The sequence below is a fragment of the Anomaloglossus baeobatrachus genome, chromosome 2 (genome assembly GCF_048569485.1).
Source record: "Anomaloglossus baeobatrachus isolate aAnoBae1 chromosome 2, aAnoBae1.hap1, whole genome shotgun sequence".
In the NCBI taxonomy this organism is placed as follows: domain Eukaryota; kingdom Metazoa; phylum Chordata; class Amphibia; order Anura; family Aromobatidae; genus Anomaloglossus; species Anomaloglossus baeobatrachus.
The window spans coordinates 101,968,177-101,994,200 of record NC_134354.1 but is presented as its reverse complement, the minus strand read 5'-3'; the positions used below and the strand labels follow the sequence as shown (position 1 = coordinate 101,994,200).

General features: G+C 49.9%; 1 protein-coding gene across 2 annotated transcripts in view; it reads left to right on the top strand.

Annotated features, from left to right (window-relative positions):
- The window catches only part of ANKRD13B (ankyrin repeat domain 13B), a 337,586-nt gene that overhangs the window by 262,882 nt on the left and 48,680 nt on the right, over positions 1–26,024 (top strand). For both annotated transcript variants that reach the window (XM_075335244.1, XM_075335243.1), the window contains exons 4-6: positions 12,491–12,536; positions 17,734–17,877; positions 18,713–18,902. In XM_075335244.1, the coding sequence (XP_075191359.1) occupies positions 12,491–12,536; positions 17,734–17,877; positions 18,713–18,902 (380 nt within the window). The remainder of the gene's footprint in view (positions 1–12,490; positions 12,537–17,733; positions 17,878–18,712; positions 18,903–26,024) is intronic.

The window sequence follows — 26,024 nt, the reverse complement described above, 5'->3', positions numbered from 1 at the left end:
ATTAACCTGTGGAGGATAGTTTCTTTATGGACTTTCTCCGAGAGCTCAGAGATCGAAGGCATCAACACAACGAGAGGGATAGGGCTTTCCATCTTATGCGGCCCACTGAAATCCCAATTGTCAGCCATCGAGAGCACAGCTTCACTACTTAACAGTGGGGAGCGGGACCCCGACAGCTTCAAGCATAGGGGTCACAACGGACACTAAAATACGGTGCATGGAGGCAAGGTACAGACCATCAGCAATACCAAAGGGAGCGGACTCCTGGACGAGCTTCCCTGAAGTGGCAGCGGCACCCAGAGACTTGGTTGACCCTTTGTGTCAGAGTCTGCTTTGCGGTCGCATCACTACCAACACTGCCTGAGTACACTGTCCTCCCCTGCTTCAAATCTGCACCACGCTCCCTCACCACCTCCATCATCCAGAGTCCCAGGGCTTCCCCTACCCATGGAGGGAACGTCATCTGGCTGCCCCACTCCATCTCCCCCGGGTACTCCCATTGGCAGGGCCGGTACTCCCCTTACTGCGAACCACGGTTGGCGTCACGAACTCTTATCCCCTGTAAATACCACCTGTTCATTTGAAGTGGCCGTGAGCCCCGGGTCCGGAGACCCTCGAGCCACAACAGCAACCCCTGGATCCGAGCGGTTCGACCACTGAAGGGGCTGCACAAATGGGCTAAGATTTCTCAGGCGCAGTGTCAGATACTGGTGTCGAGATAGGCATCCCATATGCAGCAGGTCATAACAGCCAAAGAGGCTCTACTAAGTATTAAAGACAGTTATCATGAAGGGGATGAGGGTGAGACTGAAACCGCAATAGTCATTAAAAGTGGCATTTTGTGTTAAATTTTCAGAAACCACTTGTTAAATCTGTTTGGTGTGCTATTTAAATTCTTCTTATTTAGTTTATTGCGAACAGCAAAAATGTTATACATGTCGCTAATAAATTTAATTTGCAATGGAGGGTGAATAATTATGATTGCTGTAAAACACTGCCTGTTAAATTCTTGTGTCCTTCTCCCAATATCCAGATCACGAGCAGTGACCAGCAAATTTGATTATTAAAGCTCAGCGCTCCTCAGATTTACCAATGTGTGAGAACCGAAAAAAAAATCAGTGAAGCACCAATATACAATCGGGCAATTAGCCCCAAACCATTTATTATACTCACAAGATACAAATAAACACAAGAAGCAGAGGTGTCTTGTACTCCAAAAGGGGGTTGTATTGTGCCCTAACCCAACTGTAATAGGATAGTATAGATAAGACTGGGGCTTCTAGACTAACCCTGGGACCCAGCGCTGTCCCTGATCCCGATGGTTGGCATAGAGGTGGTCAGGGTCGAGCCTCCAACGTAGCTCTGAGTCCTTTCCAGGCCCTAACAACTATGTTCCCACCACCCAGAGGATTGAATCGGACGGGGCCCAATCAAACCACCAACACAAAAACAGATGGGGTTAAACAAAAACCTATATACACCAATAAGCTTACTAGGGGATGACCAAGGAGTAAGGGTAAGGGTACAACAAAAAAGGAGGTAGAAGAAACCACTTACAATAATCACAGAAGCGCAGCAGTAGTAAAACATGTCCACTCTGCTCATTGGCTAGCTCCAACTGAATGAATAACCAGCAACAAGTCCAGGAAGCAGAGAGTTTATTTTCCGGCCGACATTTGTTTAACTGCCGCCAGCTAAAGCAGTCTGATGCTGCAAGAGAAAGTGCACTAAGCCCACCAGTTCCAAAAGGAAAAAAAAAAACATTTAAAGTGCATGTTCTAGATGGTAAGGTGAGAACTAGCCACAAACCTGTCATTATACACGTGACAGTAACTTGAGTTTTGCCTGCTTATCTTCTTCTGGGGCGTGTTCATTCAATTAATCCAATACATTTTTTAACTCAGAAAAGATCAGAAAAAAAAAACAGAATACACTGGGACTTTCAAATCATAAAATACAATCTTGATGACTTTTAAAAGAAAATTCATTTAAAAATAAAGTGTTAAATCAAGGAATCAAAAATAGACATTAGTCCAAGCAAGATTTCAATTCAAGTTCTCTGTTAAGACCATTAAGGGATAAAGTTCCTATTGTGTAAATCCAGAAATTCTTTAGTAAATTAATGCCCCTCATGATCCCACCTCACCAATTTTTCAAAACTTTTTCAATTATAAAAATTTGTAAACAATATGGATTCTTCCTGTGTTTTTCTTTAAAGTTAAGGGAAACACTATGTGCTTCTACACCTCTCTTAATTTTGTAAATGTGCCTCCTAACCTCAATTTACACGTCGTACGTCCCACATACAAGAAACCACATGGCTACTCAAGCATGTAAATCAAGTTAATGTTAATCACAACTGTTTCTATATTGCATGTTTTACTATCTTTCAAAGAACAAAAGGAAGTAATTTCTTTTACTCTTTTTGTGAAGGACCAAATTCTTCCATCTACACAATAGCCACTTTTTATTTTTGAAACAATTGATAGCGTAATTTGAGGGAAAATTTTGATTATGAGGCATCTTTAAACCACATTATTCTTAATATTTGCGGCTTTTTTTAAACTACAGGCTAATCTGGTAATAGTTTGCCCAAAATTGGGTCATATTTTAAAATATGCCAATTTTTATGGAGCATTTTTATAAATGTCTCCTGTGTCTTCATGACATATGTAATTAAAGCATGCTTAAAGGGAACCTGTCAGGTCCCTTATGCCTTGTAACCTACAAGCAGGGTGATGTGTGGCCTAGAAACCCCTTCCTACCCAGCTCTGTGTTGTAATATTGTATAATATGAAAGTATAAAAACAGTTTTATAACTTACGTGTTCCCTATGTAAATGAGCAGAGGGACTAGTCCCCAGGGCGTAGCTTTGCCCATCTAGTTTACCCTCTTTCCGTGGTATCACGCCCCTGTGGGCGTGATACTATAGATTTATATGAGTGTCAGCTCCTGGAAATCCCGCGCGTGCATGCTTCTCATTCGCGCAGCTTTCTTAGCAGGGTGTACACTTGTCGGCTTCACAAGCGCACTGTGCATGATCTGAAGACTCCTGCGCTTCCGACCATGCGCCGGCAAGTAAACACCCGGCTAAGAAGGCTGCGCGAATGAGAAGCACACACGCGCATGATTTCACTCATGTAAATCTATAGTATCACGCCCACAGGGGCATGATACCACAGAAAGAGGGCAAACTAGAGGGCAAGTTAGACGGGGCGAAGCGACACCCAGGGGACTAGACCCCCTGCTCATTTACATAGGGAACACATAACTTATAAAAAAATTGTATACATTCATTTTACACAATATTACAACACAGGGATGGGTAGGAAAGGGTTTTTAGGCCACACATGCTTGTAGGTTAGAACGCATATGGGACTGCCAGTTTCCCTTGAAATTGATATTCTCTCTTTGTATATTTTTTTTGTCTTATTGGATCTTAACTCTTGAGTTGTTCCGTTTTATTTCATTAATGTTAACATCATAACCTATAGGATTACAGTTTTATTCTAAAAAATATTTGCCTGTTGCTTTAAAAAAAAAACCAACAAAACAACACTTAATGTAAACAATACTCTGCTCAATGGAGATTTGAAGATCTAAAAAATGCATATTTGTTCAACTAATATTTGCAGTGAGAAAGAATAGTATTCCAATCATTAGTATTCACTGTTTAATTTCCATATTCAACAAATGAGCATTTCAAATATCTTCAAATTTAGTTTGAGGCTGGTGCAGTTCACTCTAAGGGGTCAAATCAACAAGATTAGCTTATACTGCGCCAGTCTGCACAGAGTACACTGTTACACCTCGTGGCTCTCCTGTGGCAAGGAATGAGACAGTCTCCTTGCCTGCCACGAGTGCTCCTCCTCAGCAGCGCCGAAGGTCTGCCAGACTGCGCAGAGTGCAGGAGAAACCTCCTCAGAGAGGCAGCACAAGGGTGACACCTAGTGGTACTCCTGTTGCAAGAAATGAGACGGTCTCCCATTCCTTTCCTGCCGCAGCTCCTCCTGCTCAGCAGCCTCGAAGGTCTGTGAGGTTGCGCAATGTGCAGAGGTTTGCTGCTCAGGGAAGCAGTGAGACTCCCGTTATCTCTACACATTGTGAGACCGAGGATCCCGCCTCTATTTCCCAGAGGCAGGAGGGTGAGCATGTGCTATGCTTGGTGGATCCTGATTCGCCCACTGACGTCACACGGCTTGATGACAAGGCTGGTGACGTGGTGAATCCTGACTGGCCAGGCTGGGATGTCGTGGATCCTGATTGGGTCAAATCCGTCATCTCCGCCTCGCGCCCGCCCTTGGCTGGAGCTACACCTCCTTAAAAGCTCCTCCTGCCATCATGGCGGCGCGCGACCGTCCTTCTATGTTTAGATGTCTGGCAGCGTGCTGCCACGCCACTGCTCAGGCATTATCTTCCTCTGTGGGCTTGGCCCTTGCTGCTTAGGCAGCCCCTGGTTTGCAGGCCGTGTCCCTGCCTTGCTGCTCCGGCAGTAGCTCCTTCTACAGGCCGTGTTCCTGTCCCAGGTGAGCTCCTCGAGTCTCCACTGGACTCACCTGGTTATTGAAAGCACACGTGCGTGGGCACCTCTGTGCTACCCTCGTGCCATATTCTCGTGACTTCCACTGGCACACGTGCGTGGGCACCTCTGTGCTTCCCCGTGCAACAGGTACACCGAGCCGTGTGATCCCTGCCATACAACCCACACGGGTTAGAGCAGACCGGTGTACATAGATCGTCTGTGACATTCCAGACGATCGCTAGCAGCAACCCGCTCACTCTTCACCCACCATAGCAGCGGTCCCTTACACCGCACAGTGGACCTTGACCGGCGGAAGCTGTCCATTCCCCATCTTGGCACGCTTCCCCGGGTCCCCCTCGTAACATTACGGTCGCGCCAAAGGTCTGGCTATGGCTGAAGAGCAGCAGCAGTTGCTGCGTTATGTGCAGCAGTTGGAATCACGTTTGGCAGCAGTGGAGCAGTCTTCCTCCGACAAGACTGCTCTGACGACAGTCACCACCCAGGCGGCTACCCAGGCTGTGCTATTGGGCGGAAGGTCTCCTCGCCTTGCGCTTCCAGAGCGCTTTAGCGGGGACAGCTCCGAGTGCCGTGGGTTTATAAACCAAGTTACCACCTACTTAGAGCTGTCCGCGAATCTTTACGCTACCGAGAAGGCGAAGGTAGCCTTCGTCCAGTCCCTGCTCACAGGGAGAGCGCTGAAGTGGTCTACGCCGTTGTGGGAGCACAGAGATCGGGTGGTGACTAACTTAGCATCTTATCTTGGGGCCATGAGAATGGTGTTCCTCGGGCCTCAAGTCACCCACGACTCCGCGCTGCGCCTCCTACGACTTCGGCAAGGGTCCACTTCAGTCGGGGACTTTGCCGTACACTTTAGGACACTTGCCGCAGAGCTGGACTGGCCCGATAAGGTCCTTGTCCCTGTGTTCTGGGAGGGCCTGGCAGGGTTCGTCAAAGACGCACTGGCCACGCGTGAGGTGCCTGCTACTTTAGAGTCCTTGATTGTGGTTGCCTCTCGCATAGACATCCGCCAGGCGGAGCGGAGGCTCGAGGTCTCTTCAGCACCCACGTCCTCACGGCCTAAAAAGCGTCTGGCTCCCGTCTTCCACCAGACAGGTCTCCCAGCCAGCTCTGTAGGCGACTCCGTGGAGTCAATGGAGGTGTCCAAAGCGGTCTCCTCTACCCCAGGTTCTCGGTCTGGTGTCATCTGCTTTTCCTGTGGGCAGAGGGGACACATAGCTACCCGATGTCCCAAACCGTCGGGAAAAGACAGCGTCTAGTTTCCATCAGAGGGGGGTTCCTAGACGCTGCTTCTCCCTCTAGGTTGACTATCAGCGCCCAGTTGCAGTTTGGCACTACTCTCTTCTCTGCTCTGGCCTGCCTGGACTCAGGCGCTGATGGCAATTTCATTTCGACCTCCCTGGCAACCCGATACTCAGTTCCCCTGGTTCTCTTGCCCAAGCCACTCAGGGTTCGGGTAGTCAACGGGTCCCTACTAGTCGATCCCATCACCCAGATCACCATCCCTCTCAGGATGGAAGTATCACCAGGACACCATGAGCAGGTGTCCTTCCTGGTGCTTCCAGGGGGGACGGATGAGATCCTACTGGGCCTCCCCTGGTTGAGACAGCATGCTCCTATACTCAACTGGGCAACAGGGGAGATCTCATCATGGGCAGGATCCTGTAGGGAGCACCTCGTGACTACCGAACCACCCGCTACCATTAGGTCGGTTGGGTCCTCAGGGAATACAGGGGAGCCAGGTTTACCGACACCTTATGAGGCCTACAGGGACGTCTTCTCCAAGAGGGCCGCAGATACCCTTCCTCCCCACCGGCCATACGATTGCCGAATAGACCTGAAGCCAGGCTCCGAGCCCCCTAGGGGCAGAGTGTATCCCCTCTCTGCTCCAGAGACGGAGGCTATGTCCAAATATATTCAGGACAGCCTGGCAAAAGGGTTCATTCGCAAGTCTATTTCACCGGCCGGTGCGGGGTTCTTCTTCGTGCAAAAGAAGGAAGGGGATCTACGCCCCTGTATCGATTACAGGGGATTAAATGCAATCACGATCAAAAACAAATACCCTTTGCCCCTCATTACGGAGTTATTTGATCGATTCCGCGGGGCAAAGATCTTCACGAAGCTGGATCTACGCGGGGCGTATAATCTAGTGCGAGTCCGAGAGGGCGATGAGTGGAAGACCGCCTTCAACACCAGGGACGGTCACTACGAGTATCTCGTAATGCCCTTCGGACTCTGCAATGCCCCCGCCGTATTTCAAGACTTTGTGAATGATGTTTTCCGGGATTTGTATCTTTCCGTGGTTGCATACCTGGATGATATCCTTATCTTCTCCCCCGATCTTGCCACCCATCGGAGGGATGTCATCCGAGTACTTAAGAGGCTCCGCACTCATTCGTTATATGCTAAGCTAGAAAAGTGCGTTTTTGAACGTGAATCCTTGCCGTTCCTGGGGTATATCGTGTCCAGTCAGGGGTTAGCAATGGATCCGGGGAAGTTGGAGACAGTGATGAAATGGCCTGAGCCCCGCTCGCTGAAAGCGATCCAGCGATTCTTGGGGTTTATCAATTATTATCGCCAGTTCATTCCCAACTTCTCGACGGTGGCAGCACCCATCATTGCCCTTACCCGCAAGGGCGCTAATCCCAAAGCATGGACACGGGAAACGGTAGAGGCATTTCACACTCTCAAAACTTACTTCTCCAGAGCTCCCATCCTTCATCGTCCAGACATCTCCAAACCCTTTCTACTAGAGGTAGACGCCTCTTCGGTCGGTGCTGGTGCAGTCCTGTACCAGAAAGACGAACGAGGAAGGAAGCATCCATGTTTCTTTTTCTCCAAAACCTTTTCTCCGGCCGAGAGGAACTACTCCATAGGGGATAGGGAGTTACTGGCGATGAAATTAGCATTCCAGGAATGGCGGCATCTCCTGGAGGGTGCGAAGCATCCATTTGAAGTATTTTCTGACCATAAAAATCTCACATACCTCCAGACAGCACAACGCCTGAACCCAAGGCAGGCCCGTTGGTCCTTGTTCTTCTCCCGGTTCCGCTTTATTATCCGCCACCTGCCCGGTGAGAAGAACGTACGGGCCGATGCCTTGTCACGTTGTATGGTTGTGTTGGAGGAGGACGAGGAGGAGCCTTGTCTTATACTACCCCCGGACAGCTTGAGGATGGTCACTCCCACTTCTTTGGACCAGGTGCCACCTGGCAAGACCCTCGTTCCCCCTGAACTACGGAATGAGGTGCTATCGTGGGCCCATGCCTCCAAGGTCGGGGGTCACTTTGGGGTCAAAAGGACCAGAGACCTTGTGACTAGGCACTATTGGTGGCCGAGACTACCCCAGGACATACAGGAGTATGTGGGAGCCTGTATGTCGTGTGCACGGAATAAGCCGTCCCGGCAGAGACCGGCAGGTCTTCTTCACCCACTGCCAGTGCCGGATCGTCCCTGGGAAGTGGTGGGAATGGACTTCCTGGGAGATCTGCCCAAGTCAGCAGGTCACAAGGTCGTATGGGTCATCACGGATCACTTCTCTAAAATGGTCCACTTGGTGCCTCTCCCACGACTCCCGACGTCACGTGCTCTCGCCACCTTATTCATTAGGCATGTATTTAGGCTGCATGGCATGCCTGACAAGGTGGTGAGCGACCGGGGTCCCCAGTTCGCGTCTCGCTTCTGGAGAGAGCTCTGTAAGCTCCTGCAGATAGAGCTGAACATCTCCTCCGCATACCATCCCGAAACCAATGGACTGGTAGAGAGGACCAATCAGACCTTGGTAACTTACCTCCGCCATTTTATCTCCGCGCACCACGACAACTGGGCTAACCTCCTTCCTTGGGCCGAATTTGCCATTAATAATTCGGTCCATGAATCCTCTGGTCAGACTCCGTTCCTGCTCAATAACGGACAACATCCCAGAATCCCGGTTCCTATGCCCATAACGTCACCCGATCCTAGAGTGGAGGATTGGGCGACCGAGGCCCGGGAGATCTGGGATAATACCCAAGAGGCCCTTAAGAGGGCTAAAGACCGGATGGTGACAACGGCTGATGAACGCCGCCGCCCTGCACCATCCTTCGCCCCTGGTGACCTAGTGTGGCTGTCCTCTAAGAATGTTAACCTACGGGTACAGGCAGCCAAGTTCGCCCCTAGGTACCTGGGTCCGTTTAAAGTGCTAGAGCAGGTGAACCCGGTGGCATACCGACTCCAGCTCCCTCCACGCTGGGCTATAGCCAACACCTTTCACGTGTCCCTCCTGAAACCCGTACGACTTAATAAGTTCTCGGGGTCCCTGACGCCTCAAACTGACCCCCCGCCCGACGACTCTGAGGTGGCGAAGCTTGTGGAGACAAAAGTTATACGGGGCAGGAGGTACTACCTTGTGGAGTGGGTCGGCCGTGGTCCGGAGCATAGATCCTGGGAATTGGAGGATCATATCCACGCCCCGGGTTTGATAGCGGCCTTTGAGCATGGGCAGGGGGGGGGGCCTAGACGGGGGGGTAATGTTACACCTCGTGGCTCTCCTGTGGCAAGGAATGAGACAGTCTCCTTGCCTGCCACGAGTGCTCCTCCTCAGCAGCGCCGAAGGTCTGCCAGACTGCGCAGAGTGCAGGAGAAACCTCCTCAGAGAGGCAGCACAAGGGTGACACCTAGTGGTACTCCTGTTGCAAGAAATGAGACGGTCTCCCATTCCTTTCCTGCCGCAGCTCCTCCTGCTCAGCAGCCTCGAAGGTCTGTGAGGTTGCGCAATGTGCAGAGGTTTGCTGCTCAGGGAAGCAGTGAGACTCCCGTTATCTCTACACATTGTGAGACCGAGGATCCCGCCTCTATTTCCCAGAGGCAGGAGGGTGAGCATGTGCTATGCTTGGTGGATCCTGATTCGCCCACTGACGTCACACGGCTTGATGACAAGGCTGGTGACGTGGTGAATCCTGACTGGCCAGGCTGGGATGTCGTGGATCCTGATTGGGTCAAATCCGTCATCTCCGCCTCGCGCCCGCCCTTGGCTGGAGCTACACCTCCTTAAAAGCTCCTCCTGCCATCATGGCGGCGCGCGACCGTCCTTCTATGTTTGGATGTCTGGCAGCGTGCTGCCACGCCACTGCTCAGGCATTATCTTCCTCTGTGGGCTTGGCCCTTGCTGCTTAGGCAGCCCCTGGTTTGCAGGCCGTGTCCCTGCCTTGCTGCTCCGGCAGTAGCTCCTTCTACAGGCCGTGTTCCTGTCCCAGGTGAGCTCCTCGAGTCTCCACTGGACTCACCTGGTTATTGAAAGCACACGTGCGTGGGCACCTCTGTGCTACCCTCGTGCCATATTCTCGTGACTTCCACTGGCACACGTGCGTGGGCACCTCTGTGCTTCCCCGTGCAACAGGTACACCGAGCCGTGTGATCCCTGCCATACAACCCACACGGGTTAGAGCAGACCGGTGTACATAGATCGTCTGTGACATTCCAGACGATCGCTAGCAGCAACCCGCTCACTCTTCACCCACCATAGCAGCGGTCCCTTACACCGCACAGTGGACCTTGACCGGCGGAAGCTGTCCATTCCCCATCTTGGCACGCTTCCCCGGGTCCCCCTCGTAACAGTACACGGTGTCAAATTCATTAAGAGGCGCACGCCACTCAATGAATTTGGCACTTCTAGTAAGCGGAGTGCGCTGAGCCAGAAATGCTATAACAGTAAGGAAATAGAATAGCATTTCTACTTAGAAAGAGATGACAGATATGATGAATTTGGTGGGCGGCTTAGCAACGCCCCGATACGTCCCCCAGAGCTGACCATTTTGTCAAAGCTGATCCAAAATGGCATTAAAACACCAAAGCCACCAATGTTTTGCACAGTATGGCATTGAGCAAACATTCTGCATTTTTTCAAAGCTATTTTTATTGGGGGTTTTTATCTGCGATTCCTATTGCATACTGTTATATTTGTGACCTCAGAGTTTAAAAATGCATCAGATTAAGATGAAGAAGCCAAACAGGCAAAACGCGAACCGGATCAGGGTGCAATATATAACCTATTTGAAATGCAAGACACATCTTCACTCCTTGGGGGTTTTTTTGCATCTTGTAAGTACAAGAAATTCTTTTGAGCTTATTTCCCATTGTACAGTGGTGCTTCACCAATGTGTTTTTTTTTCCACCTATCACATTGGTAGATCTGTGGAGCGCAAACCTTCAATACCGTTTGAAATACAAGTTTGCTAATGTGATGACTGTCACTAGGTGGCACTAGACACTACTAGTATGCAGTAAATGGAGAGATGGTCAGACAGGCCGAGATCATAAACCAGGAGGCCATGACAGTACATGGGGGGGCACACAGAGACGAGGTCAGGATACAAGCCAGAGGTCAGGGTTCCAGGAAAGTATATACAAGATATAGGGAGCAAGCGAGGTCGCGGTCAGGAGGAAGTCTGAGGTCAGAAGTCGGGATGTCAGAACAGAAACAGGGGAGGGCAGGCAGAGATGGGTAAACAGCAGTCCGGAGTCGAGAGACCAAGACTTGAACACTGAGTACCATTGGAGCCAACAGCACAAATGTAAACAGGAAGTACGACTGGCGGCATCCTGAGCTAACACGCTCCCTAAAGAAGTAGAACAATCACCGAGAATAAGAAGCACCTGTGAGGCTCCACCCAGGACCAGCGTGAAACCCAGCGCTGTGAAACAACCAGCAGAGCATTCATCCTGCAAAACGCTCTGCACCATAGGCAACATATACCGCCTCTGCAGGAGAGCATGGCAGAGCAATACAGAATGTTTTGCACAACGGAATCGTGACCGCTACTCTCTGTTTGTAATCTGAGTATTGAGATAAGGACACCGGTGTTTACAAACAGGCATCTTTGAACATCGACCTTGGTTCCGCTAACTTTCCTAGTGTATATTAACTTGACATTTGATTTTGGGTTTGACTATTAAGCCTGCTTTACACCTTACGATATCACATACGATATCGTATATTCAATTTGTTGAACGTGCTGCACAAATGATTAATCCCCATCACACGTATTTACCCGTCCATACGACCTCGCTGTGGGCGGCGAACGTCCACTTCCTGGAGTGGGAGGGATGTTCGGCGTCACATCGATGTCACGCGGCAGCCGGCCAATAGAAGCGGATGGGCGGAGATGAGCAGGACGTAAACATCCCGCCCGCCTCCTTCCTTCCGCATTACTGGCCGGGAGCCGCAGGACGCAGTTAAGCTCTGTTCAATGTTCCCGGGGTGTCACACACTGCGATGTGTGCTGCCTCGGGAACATCAAACAACCTGACGTTCAATTCATGAGGAATAGACGACGTGCATGCGATGAACGGATTTTCGTTCAATCGCAATCGCACGTACCTGTCACACACTACAATGTACCTTACAATGCCGGATGTGCGTCACTTACGACATGACCCCGCCGACACATTGAAAGATACATTGCAGCGTGTAAAGCGGGCTTTACTCATTCACACCTGCCGCAATATTCCATTGCCAGTGATTTTTTTGGTATTTATTTACTGATTTTGCTTATTTATGAGAATAACTTTGATTGCAACTGTAAATGTCAAAATTTTGCCTTGAAGCAAACATTTCTTCATTCAAGTTCCAAACTAAGCAATGTAAAGACATTCATATCTACTGACCGACGACAACACACGACTGTAAATGTCCTCTGACGGATGGAGTTTCAATGAATAATTCAGTGGTGGAAATGCTGTAATAAATAATTACTTAGTCCTATTAAAATATTTGCTTAATGCAAACTCTAGTAGTTCTTAACATCAGTTAAATTCTGTCCTGTTGGTATTTCTGTGTCTGCAAAGTTTATAGAGAGACTTTTGGCGTTTGCAACCTTCCTCATGTGAAAATTATATCCTTGAGTACACCCTGGTAGGTAAATGTTACATGGCCGAACGAAAACTATTGTCTCTTTCCTTTTTTTGTTTCAGGCGCAGGATTTTTATGTAGAAATGAAATGGGAGTTTACCAGTTGGGGTGAGTATTAAAATACAATGACATTTTTACTTGTGCATCATTTTTGGCTAAAATTACGAAAATGGATACCTTGCATGGACACCAGAAATAGTGCCAGAATGAATTTATAGGGAACCTGACAGAAGAAAGTTACCACTGAAGCTAGTGGTATGACCGTGTAGGTCCTTGTAGAACAATGAGAAATTACACTAGTTTTGTAGTTATTCAATGGTCTGAAAAATGTAACTTTTAAAGGGAATCTGTCACCCCCTTTGACCGTTCTAAGTTATTACTATGGCCATATAGGTATTAGATGTTGAAAGTAATCTTACCTGTATGCCTCATAGTAGATGCCTTGTTCCACAAATATTACGAGGGGCTGCTGAGAAGTCTTTGGCTTTGTGATCTTTTTTTGTTTAGTACTTTAGATCACTATATGCAAATTAGCCTACCAGGGTGTTGTGCTTTGGCTACTGGGAGGTTGCTTCCTTGTAAGAAATCCTTCCTTGCTTCATTGTCCTTCCTGTCACCTCCTCTCAGCGTCACAGTCACACCTGGCAGATCCCGTACATGCACAGTAGTGTTCTTCAACTTGCGTTCATTCACCCCCCCCATTGAATCTTCTACGCATGCGCTGGTGAGTCAGCTCCAATTCCGTTATTTCTAAGTTGTCCTTCCGACTTCCCGCCTGCGGGCGGGCATGTAGACAGACATACACACACACACACAGATACCTGGGCGACTTTGCAGACAGGAAGTTGGGAGGACAACTTAGAACAGCGCACCGTTAACGGAAGTGGAGCTGACTCCCCAGTGCATGTGCAGTAAATACACTGAAGGGTGAATGAACGCAGGCTGAGAACACTCTACTGCGCACGCACGGGATTTACCAGCTGTGACACTGTGACGCTGAGAAGAGGTGACAGGAAGGATAATGACGCATGGAGGTGGGAATTTCTAACAGGGAAGCAACCGCCCAATAGCCTGGTAGGCTAATTTGCATATAGCGATCTAAAGTAATATTTGTGGAACAAGGCATTTACTATGAGGCATACAGGTAAGACTACTTTCACCACCTTATTACCTGTATGCCCATAGTAATAGCTTAACACAGTCAAAGGGGGTGACATATTCCCTTTAAGCTTAATGTAAATTAGCCTGGAAGTGCACTGGTGTTGATGCAGTTGTGAAGCATCAGATTCCAGGAGTAAACTTGACAAGATCCCTACAAAGAACAAAGGATGGAATTTACATTTAGTTGCTTAGTTCATAGCAAAATGGAGTCCAAGTTTACAACACTAAAACTATGTATTCAGGGCAAATTCAAAACGTCTCACCTAATGGTGGCAAAAACCTGATAACGGATTCCCTTGAAGGCCAGGGTCAGGCAAGCCTATGAAAAGTTGTTACATTTTCATCCAGAAAACTCAAATTATTATCTTGCATATTGGCATATTGTGTCTGTATATTACCTCTGTGTGACTCCTGCATTTCTACATCAATGTTTTAAAATAAAGTTCGTAGGTTAATAATGGCAATGTATCTGTAAAAATTGGATGAAATAGGGATGTTCCATATGGGATCCTATTATTTTTATTTTTTGCTTTACACGAGACAATCTATCGTGCGATAGATCGTCGGGGTCACGGTTTTTGTGACGCACATCCGGCATCGCTTGCGACGTCGGGCTGTGTGACACCTCCGAGCGACGCAGTATCGCTCACAAATCGTGAGTCGTGTACTCGTCGCTCGGTTTCATAATCTCGTTTAATTAAAATGGCGCCAGTTGCTCATCGTTCTCGGGGTAGCACACGCCGCTCCGTGTGACACTCCGGGAACGATGAACAGCAGCTTACCTCCGTCTTTGGCACCCGCCGGCAATGCGGAAGGAAGGAGGTGGGCGGGATGTTTACGTCACGCTCATCTCCGCCCCTCCGCTTCTATTGGCCGGCCGCTGTGTGAAGTCACTGTGACGCCGAACGTCCCTCCCCCTTCAGGAAGAGGATGTTCGCCGCCCACAGCGACGTCGCACAGCAGGTAAGTACGTGTGACGGGGCTTAACGACTTTGTGCGCCACGGGCAACTAATTGCCCGTGGCGCACAAACGACGTGGGCGGGTACGATCGATCGTGAAATTGCACGATAGATTGTACCGTGTAAAGCAGGCTTTAGACTTTAAAGGGGTTGTCCACTACTAGGACAACCACTTCTAATTCAACATGTTTGCTACCGGTAAAATATTAAAGCATATACTCACCTCCCGTGCCAGCACCGTTCTAGCGATGTTGTGGCTTACGTGGGGTTGTGAGGTCATGCAAGCCCCATTTCCACTCAGTGCTGGCTACTCTCTCTCCTCCTTCAGACCAGACAAGCAATCAGCAGAACGTGAGCGCATCTGCAGCATTCATTTCCTGTTGATTAACTCTTGTGGTCTGTTGGCGGGGAAAAAGAAGCCGGCTCTTATTGACCTCACAACTCCACGTGATTCCGGGTACTGTCAGTCGCAGCACCGCTGGAACGGTTCTGGTACGGGAGGTGAGTATAGGCTTTATTATTATACCTGAGGGAAACCTGTAGAATCAGAAGGGGTTCTCCTATTAATGGACAACTCCTTTAAGTGATTCCACAATATACTAAAGATACTTACAAGCGCTGCCATCTGAACAGCCCTATTGAATTCCAATGATTTGTGTGCTGTCTGATTTTTATTCGGACTAAGCACGTCTGAATAATACATTTGTCTGAACGAGCGCTAAAGGGAACCTATCAGCTGATTCATACTGTCCAAACCACATGCAGCATAAGGCTGGGTTCACATGTCCTGTAGTCATCTGTTATCATGGATCCATTAGAGATCAGTTTGCAAAAAAGTTGTGGAAACACAACTTTTTTGTCTGTTGTTAAATAATGGATGTCGGCCAGATCCGTTTTTAACATGTGGAGTCTATAGACAAGAGATCCGTTAATGGATTGCTAGTTATTGTCCATTTGTAATGGATCCGTTAAGAAAACAACAGATCCGTTACAAATGGATGGCTAAATAGCAATTTGTTAATGGATCCGTTGTCATAGACTACAATGTAAAAAAAACGGATCCTGCAGACATCAGTTTCCCAATGGATCCGTTCTCACAGATGACTACAGGACATGTGAACATAGCCTAAATCAAATACTGGCTCCATTATCTCAGACATGTATATTTTCTCTGAAATGTTGGGGTGTTTCAGAGAAAGCAGGCTTTACTATCCTCTCCTCCTCACCTTTATTGATAGATATCTCCATCTATTGGAGAGACCAGTCAATCTAGGTGACTGGGGTGCAAAAAGTCAACAATTTTGCTTCTAAGCACCTCCTGCAATCGCCGCTGTTTGGGCATGTGCACACAATGTCTTTTTTTCATGCAGATTCCACCAGAAAAAAAAACGCCTGAAATCAGATAAATCCCCAAAATAAAGAACATATGTATTCTTATTTAAAAACGACTTATTTGCTGTGTATATGTTCAAGCTTTTGAACGTCTTTTACCGCACTAGGTTTTCAAAGACGCCAAGCGGTTAAAAGAAGTGACATGTCCATTTTTCAGATGTTTTCTACTCAAAAGACGCTGTATGCTTTACAATACAAATCAATGGAAAAGCTTGACGATGCCAAGACATCTTTAGGGGCATTTTCAGTTTCATTAAAGTGACAAATACAACTGGAAAACAATAGTAAGAAACACAGGACCAAAAGGATGGGAAAACCCTCCAAAAACGTGGCCCAAGTTGTTGGAAAAACTATCAGAAAGCGACCGAAAAAAACGACATAACAGATGCTTCAGGAAATAAAATAACAGTTTCCTAAAGCGTCTTTGGCTTGAAATACTTGACGGGTTCCAATGACTTTAAGAGTTGTCCTGCTCACATAAACCTTCACCGATTCTGGACCACTTTTTCTCTCTCTTCCAAAGTCGTGCACCTGGTTAATGAATAAACAAATTTTCCTTCACCCATCTGGGCTACTTAAAGTAAAGCTGACAGCGATTGGGTCTGTTAAAGGGAACCTGTCACCAGTTTTTTGGCCTATAAGCTGCGACCACCACCACTATGCTCTTATATACATCATTCTAACATGCTGTATATAAGAGCCCAAGACGCGAGTATAACATAAAAAACACTTTATAATACTTACCTAACGGTCGCGCGGTGGGCCTTATTGGTCTCTCTGTTGTCCAGTTCCCGGCGCCGCATCTTTTGGCTATCTTTGATCCCTTTCTCTAGCCGCGGTGCATGACGGGTCCGACATCATACACACTCGCCGGCATTCAGGTCCTGAGCAGGCGCACTTTGATCTGCCCTGAGCAGGGAAAATCAAAGTATTATAGTGCGCCTGCGCAGGACCGGCGAGTGTGTATGACATAGCCGCGTCATGCACATAGACTTCAGAAAAAGGACGAAGATGGCCGAAAGGGGAGGCGCCCGCACCGGACAACGGAGATGCCCATTAGGCCCACCGCGCGACCATTAGGTAAGTATTATAAAGTGTTTTTTATGTTATACTCCCAGCCGGGCTCTTATATACAGCATGTAAGAATGCTGTATATAAGAGCCTAGTGGTGGTGGCCGCAGCTTATAGGACAAAAAAGTGGTGACAGGTTCCCTTTAAATTGAGCATCTGTAAAACTGTATAACTATTTAAAGACAATATTGTCATCTTCACTGGGGTTCAGCAGGAAACACAGAAATCAGGAACTACACAACAGAGAGGCAACTTTCTTTCCTTTATCTGCTCTGGAGGTAAATAAAAGAAGTAGTCTGAACTTAAATATTGATTTGTAGATTGAAATCTCTGCTTTCAATATACATGACAGGACCTGATGAATGGTACTATATATGCACATGTTCAGGAAATTCTGCTGCAAATCCTAATGCGTTGCCAGGAAAGTCGCTGTGTTAAAGCCACGTGCTTTTGTTCTGGATTTTTCCTCACATATTAGTATGGGTGAAATCTGCAGCAAAAACACTAAACAAATTGACATGCTGAAGATTTAAATCTGCAAAGAAAAAATAACAAACCTGTACATGGGACTTCAGGAATCTCATTTGCATTGCTGATACTAGAAAATCATTCAGAAAAAAACACTGAAAAAAATTGACAAAAATGCAACATATCTGCATAACCAAGCAAATTTTAGATTTCTGGAAAATTTCCAACTCTGCTCTTTTTAACATTTCCATAGTGCCTCTGGTCTCAAAGATCTGCCCTAGTGATACATACAAGGTTTGGAAAAGTGGGCAGAACCTGCGCGTGGACACAACACTACTTGGGTTTGATCACATGACCTGGCAACGAGGGAACCGTAGTTTTATCTTCAGGGGACAAGGTGAGGAATCCTAGAACCTTATATGTTCATCAGTGGCGTACACAGGCAAAAAAGGGCCCCTGTCCAAGAACAGTTTGCAGCCCATTAATGTGTCTATGATTGAAGCTGCTTGCTGTTTTGGACATAGATTTGGGCTCCCTTGCTTCTTGGGCCCTTAAGGGGGCTTTACACGGTAGCGATATCGCTAGCAATTTGTAGCGATAGCAAGCGTGTAAGTACCCGCCCCCGTCGCGCATGCGATTGTTTGTGATCGCTGCCGTAGCGAACATTATCGCTACAGCAGCGTCACACATACTTACCTGGTCGGCGGCGTCGCTGTGACTGCCGAACAATCCCTCCTTCAAGGGGGAGGGACGTTCGGCATCACAGCGACGTCACCGCAACGCCACTAAGCGGCCAGCCAATCAAAGTGGAGGGGCGGAGGTGAGCAGGACGTAACATCCCGCCCACCTCCTTCCTTCCGCATTGTAGCCGGCGGCAGGTAAGGAGACGTTCCTCGCTCCTGCAGTGTCACACACAGCGATGTGTGCTGCCGCAGGAGCGATGAACCACCTGGATAAACAACCCTTACTGATTTTAGAGTTTGGGATGACCTCTCCATGGTGAACGATTTTCACAATTTTTGAGGTCGCTGGTCAGTGTCACACGCTGCGATATCGTTAATGACGCCGGATGTGCGTCACTAACAACTTAACCCCGACGACAAAACATTAACTATATCGTAGCGTGTAAAGCCCCCTTTACTCTTACACCAATTATATGTCCGCCCCTGATGTCCATGACACTATTGCATTTTATATGCTGTTTCTGAATCTAGACCTAACTATATCCACAGACACCAGCGCCGTGGTAATGGAAATTGACCATGACCGGAGAGTTGTCTTCTCTGAAACTCTGACTTTAGGTTCCCAGGACCATGAAGTTCTGCTGGCTGCTGTGCAGCCCACCGAAGAACAGGCCATGAGTCGCCTGACAGCCCCTGTGGTCACTACTCAGTTAGATACCAAGAACATTGCCTTTGAGAGGTGAGTGAGAAGAAAAAGGAAACTGTCAAAGTTATTAAATGAGCAAGAGGTATCTTCCCTGAATTATTTCATGTATTCCATGTAAATATAGTTACTCTCTACAAAAAAGGGTTACACATGACTTGAAATGCAAGTGTGAGGAGACTTATAGGACATGTGTGACGCCCTGGGCAAGCCAGGGGTCACAGGTCATTGCACCAACACACCCTACACCCCAGTTAGGAACACCAAAGCTAAACCAAAATCCTTGTTGCCTTCCTCCAGAGGCTAATGTTCACACCAGGGGGTGGGCCAGGCGGTTGGCTCCGCCCACCGAGAAGTTCACAGCTCTGGAGGCGGGAAGAACCAGCAGTTCAGTTTAGGAGGAGGAAGTGGAAGGAGTAAACAAGGAGTTAAGCTAGGGACGGAAAGGAGTAAACAGCTAAGATGAGCTAAGGAAGTGAAAGTGGAGTGAAGTAGAAGAAGGAGTAAGGGAAGGTGAAAGGTGACTGAAAGAAAGCCTGAAGTGAGTCCAGCTGTGTGCAGGACAGGGTCAGCAAGGTCAGCAACGGCGGTGACTGTCCAGAGGAGTGACTGTTCGGGAGTTCCTGGAAGGACCGCGGACGGGTGGTGACCCGGCGGTCTGGAGCAGCGTGCAAGGGACAGTCAGCACCAGGGCAGGGGCCTCTCGGACCCCGGCAAGGCTAGGAGTCGCCATAATTTGCCGAATCCGTCAGTGAAGGGGACGTAGCTCCCCCAACAACCAAGTCCCGATTGAAGGCAACAGTCCAACCATTAAGGAGGAACACCGCCAGGGCACCAGTTCCTCAGGGCCAGCGTCTGCGGGCAAAGGAGAGCTCCTCCGGTCCAGCTTGAAGCCGGGGAGCGGGTTACCGGTGGGGATCCATCGCTACCAACACAGAACCATTAGGTGCAGGTCAAAGGGACATCACCGTTACCTACTGGGAGAGCAAGTGCAGCCGTCCGTGGGAACCGTCTTTCCAGCCGTGTGGTTTACCGTAAAACTGTGTCAACGTCTCAGGCTGAGTGAGTACCACAGTGCCGCAAGGCACAGCACTGCCCCCGCGTCCCTGCGCCCACCAGGCCATGCATCACCCATCTCATCACCGGGCCCCGGGATCACCAACCCCTACCCACGGAGGGGCAACACAACACCTGGCTGCTCCGCATCACCATCCCCGGGATCCCCATATTGAGCAGCGGTGGTGAAATCACCACAACCGTGGGTGGCGTCACGGACAATAAACAATCCCCACACCCAACAAATCCCTTTCACTCACGGGCGAGGAGTGCCGCTCGAGAACCCCCGGGATCCGGCCTACAGCTCGAGCCACCACTGAGCAGCAGCCGCCGGACCCGAGCAGAAGGGGGTGAGCGTAGTGTGCTGACACCCTCCTCCCCGCCCGCGACAACTTGGCGTCACGAACAGGATCTTACCGCTCTGCCGTTTGGTAGAGGTGCGCCTTGTTACCGCCGGAGGTATCCGGCTGAAAAATTTCAGAAGTCTCCATCTTTGGCGCGAAAAGTTCCCGCTCGAGCGTCTTCTCGAGTAGCAGAGGCGCGAAGGCCAAAACCCCGCCCCGAGAGAGGAGTGGCCGAAAAGAGCTAAGGGGGACGCGATGGCGGCTGGCTGCATGTAGCTGCAGCTATAAAAGCAGGGACGCCAGGACTCTGCAGACATACCGTTCCTGGAAGAAGAAGTAGAAGTCACCATGTGGATGCCGTTCCGCGACACCGTAGCCCCCGCGCCTGGAACCGCGGCATGGGTGGAGATCCGGACCGCGCAGCTCTACCAACGGCTGCAGGTGAAGATGCAGCTCCTCATGGAGGAGTGGGAGGCCGACATGGCGGATGTTATAGCAACCGTGCGGAGACGCGAGGAGGAAGCGGAGAAAGGGAGGGTGAGTGACCCACGCCCCTATGTCCCCGAGGGACCGGTCGCTGCGGCTGAGGGACCCGGTCCAAGCCCTCTCCCCCCGCTGCCTCCCTCGCCACCCGTCCCGGAGGCCGTGACACCTCCATTAGGCCTGCTACCACCGCAACCGGTAGCAACACCCAGCGTCCCCGCCCAGGTGGGCCAACCTGTAGCCGGAGCCCGTAGTAAACCGGAGGTGTTGCCGTGGAAGATTCCGAAGGTTGAACCGGAGGCATCCCCTAAAAAGTCCCCCGAGCCGGAGCCGATGACCCGCTCCGAGCCGAAGGCCCAGCAGCGGAAAGCCCCTACGCCCATCCCCCACACCTCGGCTGAGGTAGCGCCGGGTTGTTGCTGTAAGGCAGCGCCCAAGGCCAAGACACCGCGGGACACGCCGCCCAGATTCCTGACAGTGGGCAACGTCCAGAATGTCCCGCGGGGCCCGACCCGTGCGCCGGAGCTCGCAGCAGCGCCGTATTGGGATAGGGAGCCGGTACCGTTGGGCCTGGAGATCGCTGAAAGGGAACGGAAGAAGGCTGAGCTGGTGGCCAGAGCGATAAGGGAGAAGGAGAACCTCCGCCAGGCCACGTTCCGTGTCCGGGGCCCGTTGTACGAGGGGCAGGTGAGGCGGTTTGATGTCCGCCGGGGCTATGGGTTTATTTATGAACCGGGCCTGGAGGCCGAAGTGTTTATAGCCCGGCGGGACGTGAATGCCCACCTGCCTGAAGAGCATCCAGGCCGCAACCTGATGCCGGGCGACATCGTGCAATACACCCGGAACTGTGGGGAGCGGGGGTGGTTCGCGCTGGACGCTAAGTTAACGGGCAGCCAAGAGTCCCGAGTGAGCGCCGCGCCCCCTCCCTTGGAAGGAGCACCTGAGCCTGAAAGTCCGGAGTAGGGCAGCGGATGCCCGCTGCAGCAGTCCCCGTTGGGACCACCACTGAGTTGTGTGGATTCATGTTTAAAAGTTTGTTTGAAAGTTCTGCTGATGATACGATGATTACCGTGTACTTCACCTGATTGTCTGCTTGATTTGCAACCGGCCGGAGCCGGCACCGTTGTCCCCGTGGGGACCGTTTAAAAAGTTGGTTTGCATGGGAACTATCCATGGACAAGCCCGTGAACTTGCAGGGCAACCACAAACGTTAAGTGGCTTGTAAATAAGTTGTTTGCCGTTACCGTTTTCCGCAATGCCGCCTCCGGAGAGGCAGGTTGGAGGGAGGGCCCTCAGCGGAGCAGGCTGGAGCCCAGCCACCAAAGGAACTGGTGGCTACCCTCTGGAGGGGAAGGACAGATCCCGCTCGGGTACCGTGTGCTGGACTGTGGGTCAAGGGGTGCTGCCTGGGCTTTAGGGGCAGCATCAGGGCCAGGTTGCTTGGGTGGGAGAGAGCGGAAACCGTAACCGTAAACCGTTATGCAACGTTTAAGAAATGTGCCTCCCGTTATGGGAAGAATTATTAAAAATGTATATATTACCGTTTACAATGTTATATTTTGCAGAAAAATAAAACCGGTGTTGGACGGGCAGCCCGCGGACGGTCTGCATTTTGCTAAGGGGGAATGTGACGCCCTGGGCAAGCCAGGGGTCACAGGTCATTGCACCAACACACCCTACACCCCAGTTAGGAACACCAAAGCTAAACCAAAATCCTTGTTGCCTTCCTCCAGAGGCTGATGTTCACACCAGGGGGTGGGCCAGGCGGTTGGCTCCGCCCACCGAGGAGTTCACAGCTCTGGAGGCGGGAAGAACCAGCAGTTCAGTTTAGGAGGAGGAAGTGGAAGGAGTAAACAAGGAGTTAAGCTAGGGACGGAAAGGAGTAAACAGCTAAGATGAGCTAAGGAAGTGAAAGTGGAGTTAAGTAGAAGAAGGAGTAAGGGAAGGTGAAAGGTGACTGAAAGAAAGCCTGAAGTGAGTCCAGCTGTGTGCAGGACAGGGTCAGCAAGGTCAGCAACGGCGGTGACTGTCCAGAGGAGTGACTGTTCGGGAGTTCCTGGAAGGACCGCGGACGGGTGGTGACCCGGCGGTCTGGAGCAGCGTGCAAGGGACAGTCAGCACCAGGGCAGGGGCCTCTCGGACCCCGGCAAGGCTAGGAGTCGCCATAATTTGCCGAATCCGTCAGTGAAGGGGACGTAGCTCCCCCAACAACCAAGTCCCGATTGAAGGCAACAGTCCAACCATTAAGGAGGAACACCGCCACCGCCAGGGTACCAGTTCCTCAGGGCCAGCGTCTGCGGGCAAAGGAGAGCTCCTCCGGTCCAGCTTGAAGCCGGGAAGCGGGTTACCGGTGGGGACCCATCGCTACCAACACAGAACCATTAGGTGCAGGTCAAAGGGACATCACCGTTACCTACTGGGAGAGCAAGTGCAGCCGTCCGTGGGAACCGTCTTTCCAGCCGTGTGGTTTACCGTAAAACTGTGTCAACGTCTCAGGCTGAGTGAGTACCACAGTGCCGCAAGGCACAGCGCTACCCCCGCGTCCCTGCGCCCACCAGGCCCTGCATCACCCATCTCATCACCGGGTCCCGGGATCACCAACCCCTACCCACGGAGGGGCAACACAACACCTGGCTGCTCCGCATCACCATCCCCGGGATCCCCATATTGAGCAGCGGTGGTGAAATCACCACAACCGTGGGTGGCGTCACGGACAATAAACAATCCCCACACCCAACAAACCCCTTTCACTCACGGGCGAGGAGTGCTGCTCGAGAACCCCCGGGATCCGGCCTACAGCTCGAGCCACCACTGAGCAGCAGCCGCCGGACCCGAGCAGAAGGGGGTGAGCGTAGTGTGCTGACACCCTCCTCCCTGCCCGCGACACATGCAGTGCTCCTCTAAGTAACTAAATATGCAAAAAATCTCTTCAGAGAGGAAGATAACTTAAATTTCCCCAATTTTCAGTCATTTATTTTTTTAAAAAGTTTTAAAATGAGCAATAATTTTCATTCAACTTCACAATTGTGTCCTACTTGTTGTTGATTCTTCACCATAACATTAAAATTTTTATCTTTATGTTTGAAGCCTGAAATGTGGGAAAAGGTTGAAAAATTCAAGGGGGCCGAATACCTTCGCAAGGCACTATATATTATAACAAACTTGCACTTTTTTGTTAAGTTTATATATAAAAAAGCATTTTTAATTGCAAAAAAATGTCATGCTTTTATTTTGATTTTTTTTTATATATATATATATTTTATCACCTTTTTGTAATATTGTTTTACATTAAGCAGCATCATATAGTAATCTTAGCTAACATGTTGTAGTAATGTTCCCATGCTGCAGTAATGCCCCCCATCCGTGTGGCCTGTAGTAAGGTGCTCATCCTTGTAGTATTGTGCCCAGTAGTAAGGTGCTCATCCTTGTGGTATTGTGCCCTTTTTTGTGCCCAGTAGTATTGTGCCCATCTTTGTAGTATTGTGCCTTGTACTATTGTGCCCATCCTGGTGCCCTGTAGTATTGTGCCCAGTAGTATTGTGCCCATCCTTGTGCTCACTAGTTTTGTGCTCATCCTTGTGGTATTGTGCCCAGTAGTATTGTCCCCATGCTTGTGGTATTGTGCCCATCCTTGTGGTATTGTGCCCAGTAGTATTGTGCTCATCCTTATAGTATTGTGCTCATCCTTATTTGTAGTATTGTGCCCATCCTTGTAGTATTGGGCTCATCCTTGTAGTATTGTGCCCGTCCTTGCAGTATTGTGCCCATCATTGTAGTATTGTGCCCATCCTTGTAGTATTGTGCTCATCCTTGTAGTATTGTGCTCATCCTTGTAGTATTGTGCTCATCTTCTAGTAATACGCAAAAAAAAAATATCCTCACCTTTCCTCCGTTCCCTGTGTACCCATGAACAGGGTTTGCAGCGTTTTGGATGCAGCATGTTTCAGCTGCGTTCCAAACCCTGCGATATACACTACAAGTACAGTGGATGGGATTACTAAAAATCCCATGCCCACTTTGCGTGTACGGCCTGCAGCGAAAACTGACCTGCGGTGCAGCATGCAGAGGCCGCAGCATGTGAATTTATGCTGTGGAGTCTCATGCCCTCCCTAGGGAGAACACAGCGAAGGAGACCACAGTGCTCCAAACACTGATCGCGGGCACGGGCAGCTGTGGTCTCCTACGGAGGAGACTTGCAGCCCGGAGGTCAGAACCCGCCGCATCCAGTATGCAGAAGGTAATGATAGTGAGCACGTATCTCACCTGCTTGTTGCGGCCCATGATAATCACGGCCTTATGCTGGGGGTCGGCGCCTGCACGACTTTACAGCAATTGAATCCATTTGCAGTGCCACGCAGAGAAGCTGTCTGCACTATACCAATGGCTGCTGCCCGCCAATTGGAAGCAAGGAAGTGACGTCGCTGTATGATTTCACCTTCTTGCATCTGATTGGCGGACAGCAGCCACTGGAATAGCGCAGGCAGCTACTCTGCGCGGCACCGCAAATGGATTCAATTACTGTAAAGTCGTGCTGACGCCGACCCCCAGCATAGGGCCGCGATTGTCAGGGGGTCTACGGGCCGCAACAAACAGCCTCAGGGGTCGCATGCGGCCTGTGGGCCGCGAGTTTGAGACCTCTGCTCTATGGAGTTTTGCTGCATGACTTTGGATAAAAGTCAAATCAGATACAGTACCCCATTTGCAGACACGAGTTTCAGGGTTTTTGCGTCTCATCATTTCAAAGGAAGAGATTTGATTTGTTTGGATGAGTGACAAATGACAAACGTTGAAGGGATAATTTGTTTCCTTGTGGAGAGTGCCATGTCAGAGTGAGATTTATAGGCTCCTTTGGGAGGGCCAAGGTCCCAGATTCATGTGTCTGTAGATGGTGTGTCTGATTTGGTTTTTATCCTAAGGCGGGCTTTGCACGTTGCGACATGGCAAGCCGATGCTGCGATGTCGCACGTGATAGTCCCCGCCCCCGTCGCAGGTACGATATCTTGTGATAGCTGGCGTAGCGAAAATTATCGCTACGCCAGCTTCACATGCGCTCACCTGCCCTGCGACCGTCGCTCTGGCCGGCGACCCGCCTCCTTCCTAAGGGGGCGGGTCGTGCGGCGTCATAGCGACGTCACACGGCAGGCGGCCAATAGCGGCGGAGGGGCGGAGATGAGCAGAATGTAAACATCCCGCCCACCTCCTTCCTTCCGCATTGTGGCCGGCGGCAGGTAGGAGATGTTCCTCGCTCCTGCGGCTTCTCACACAGCGATGTGTG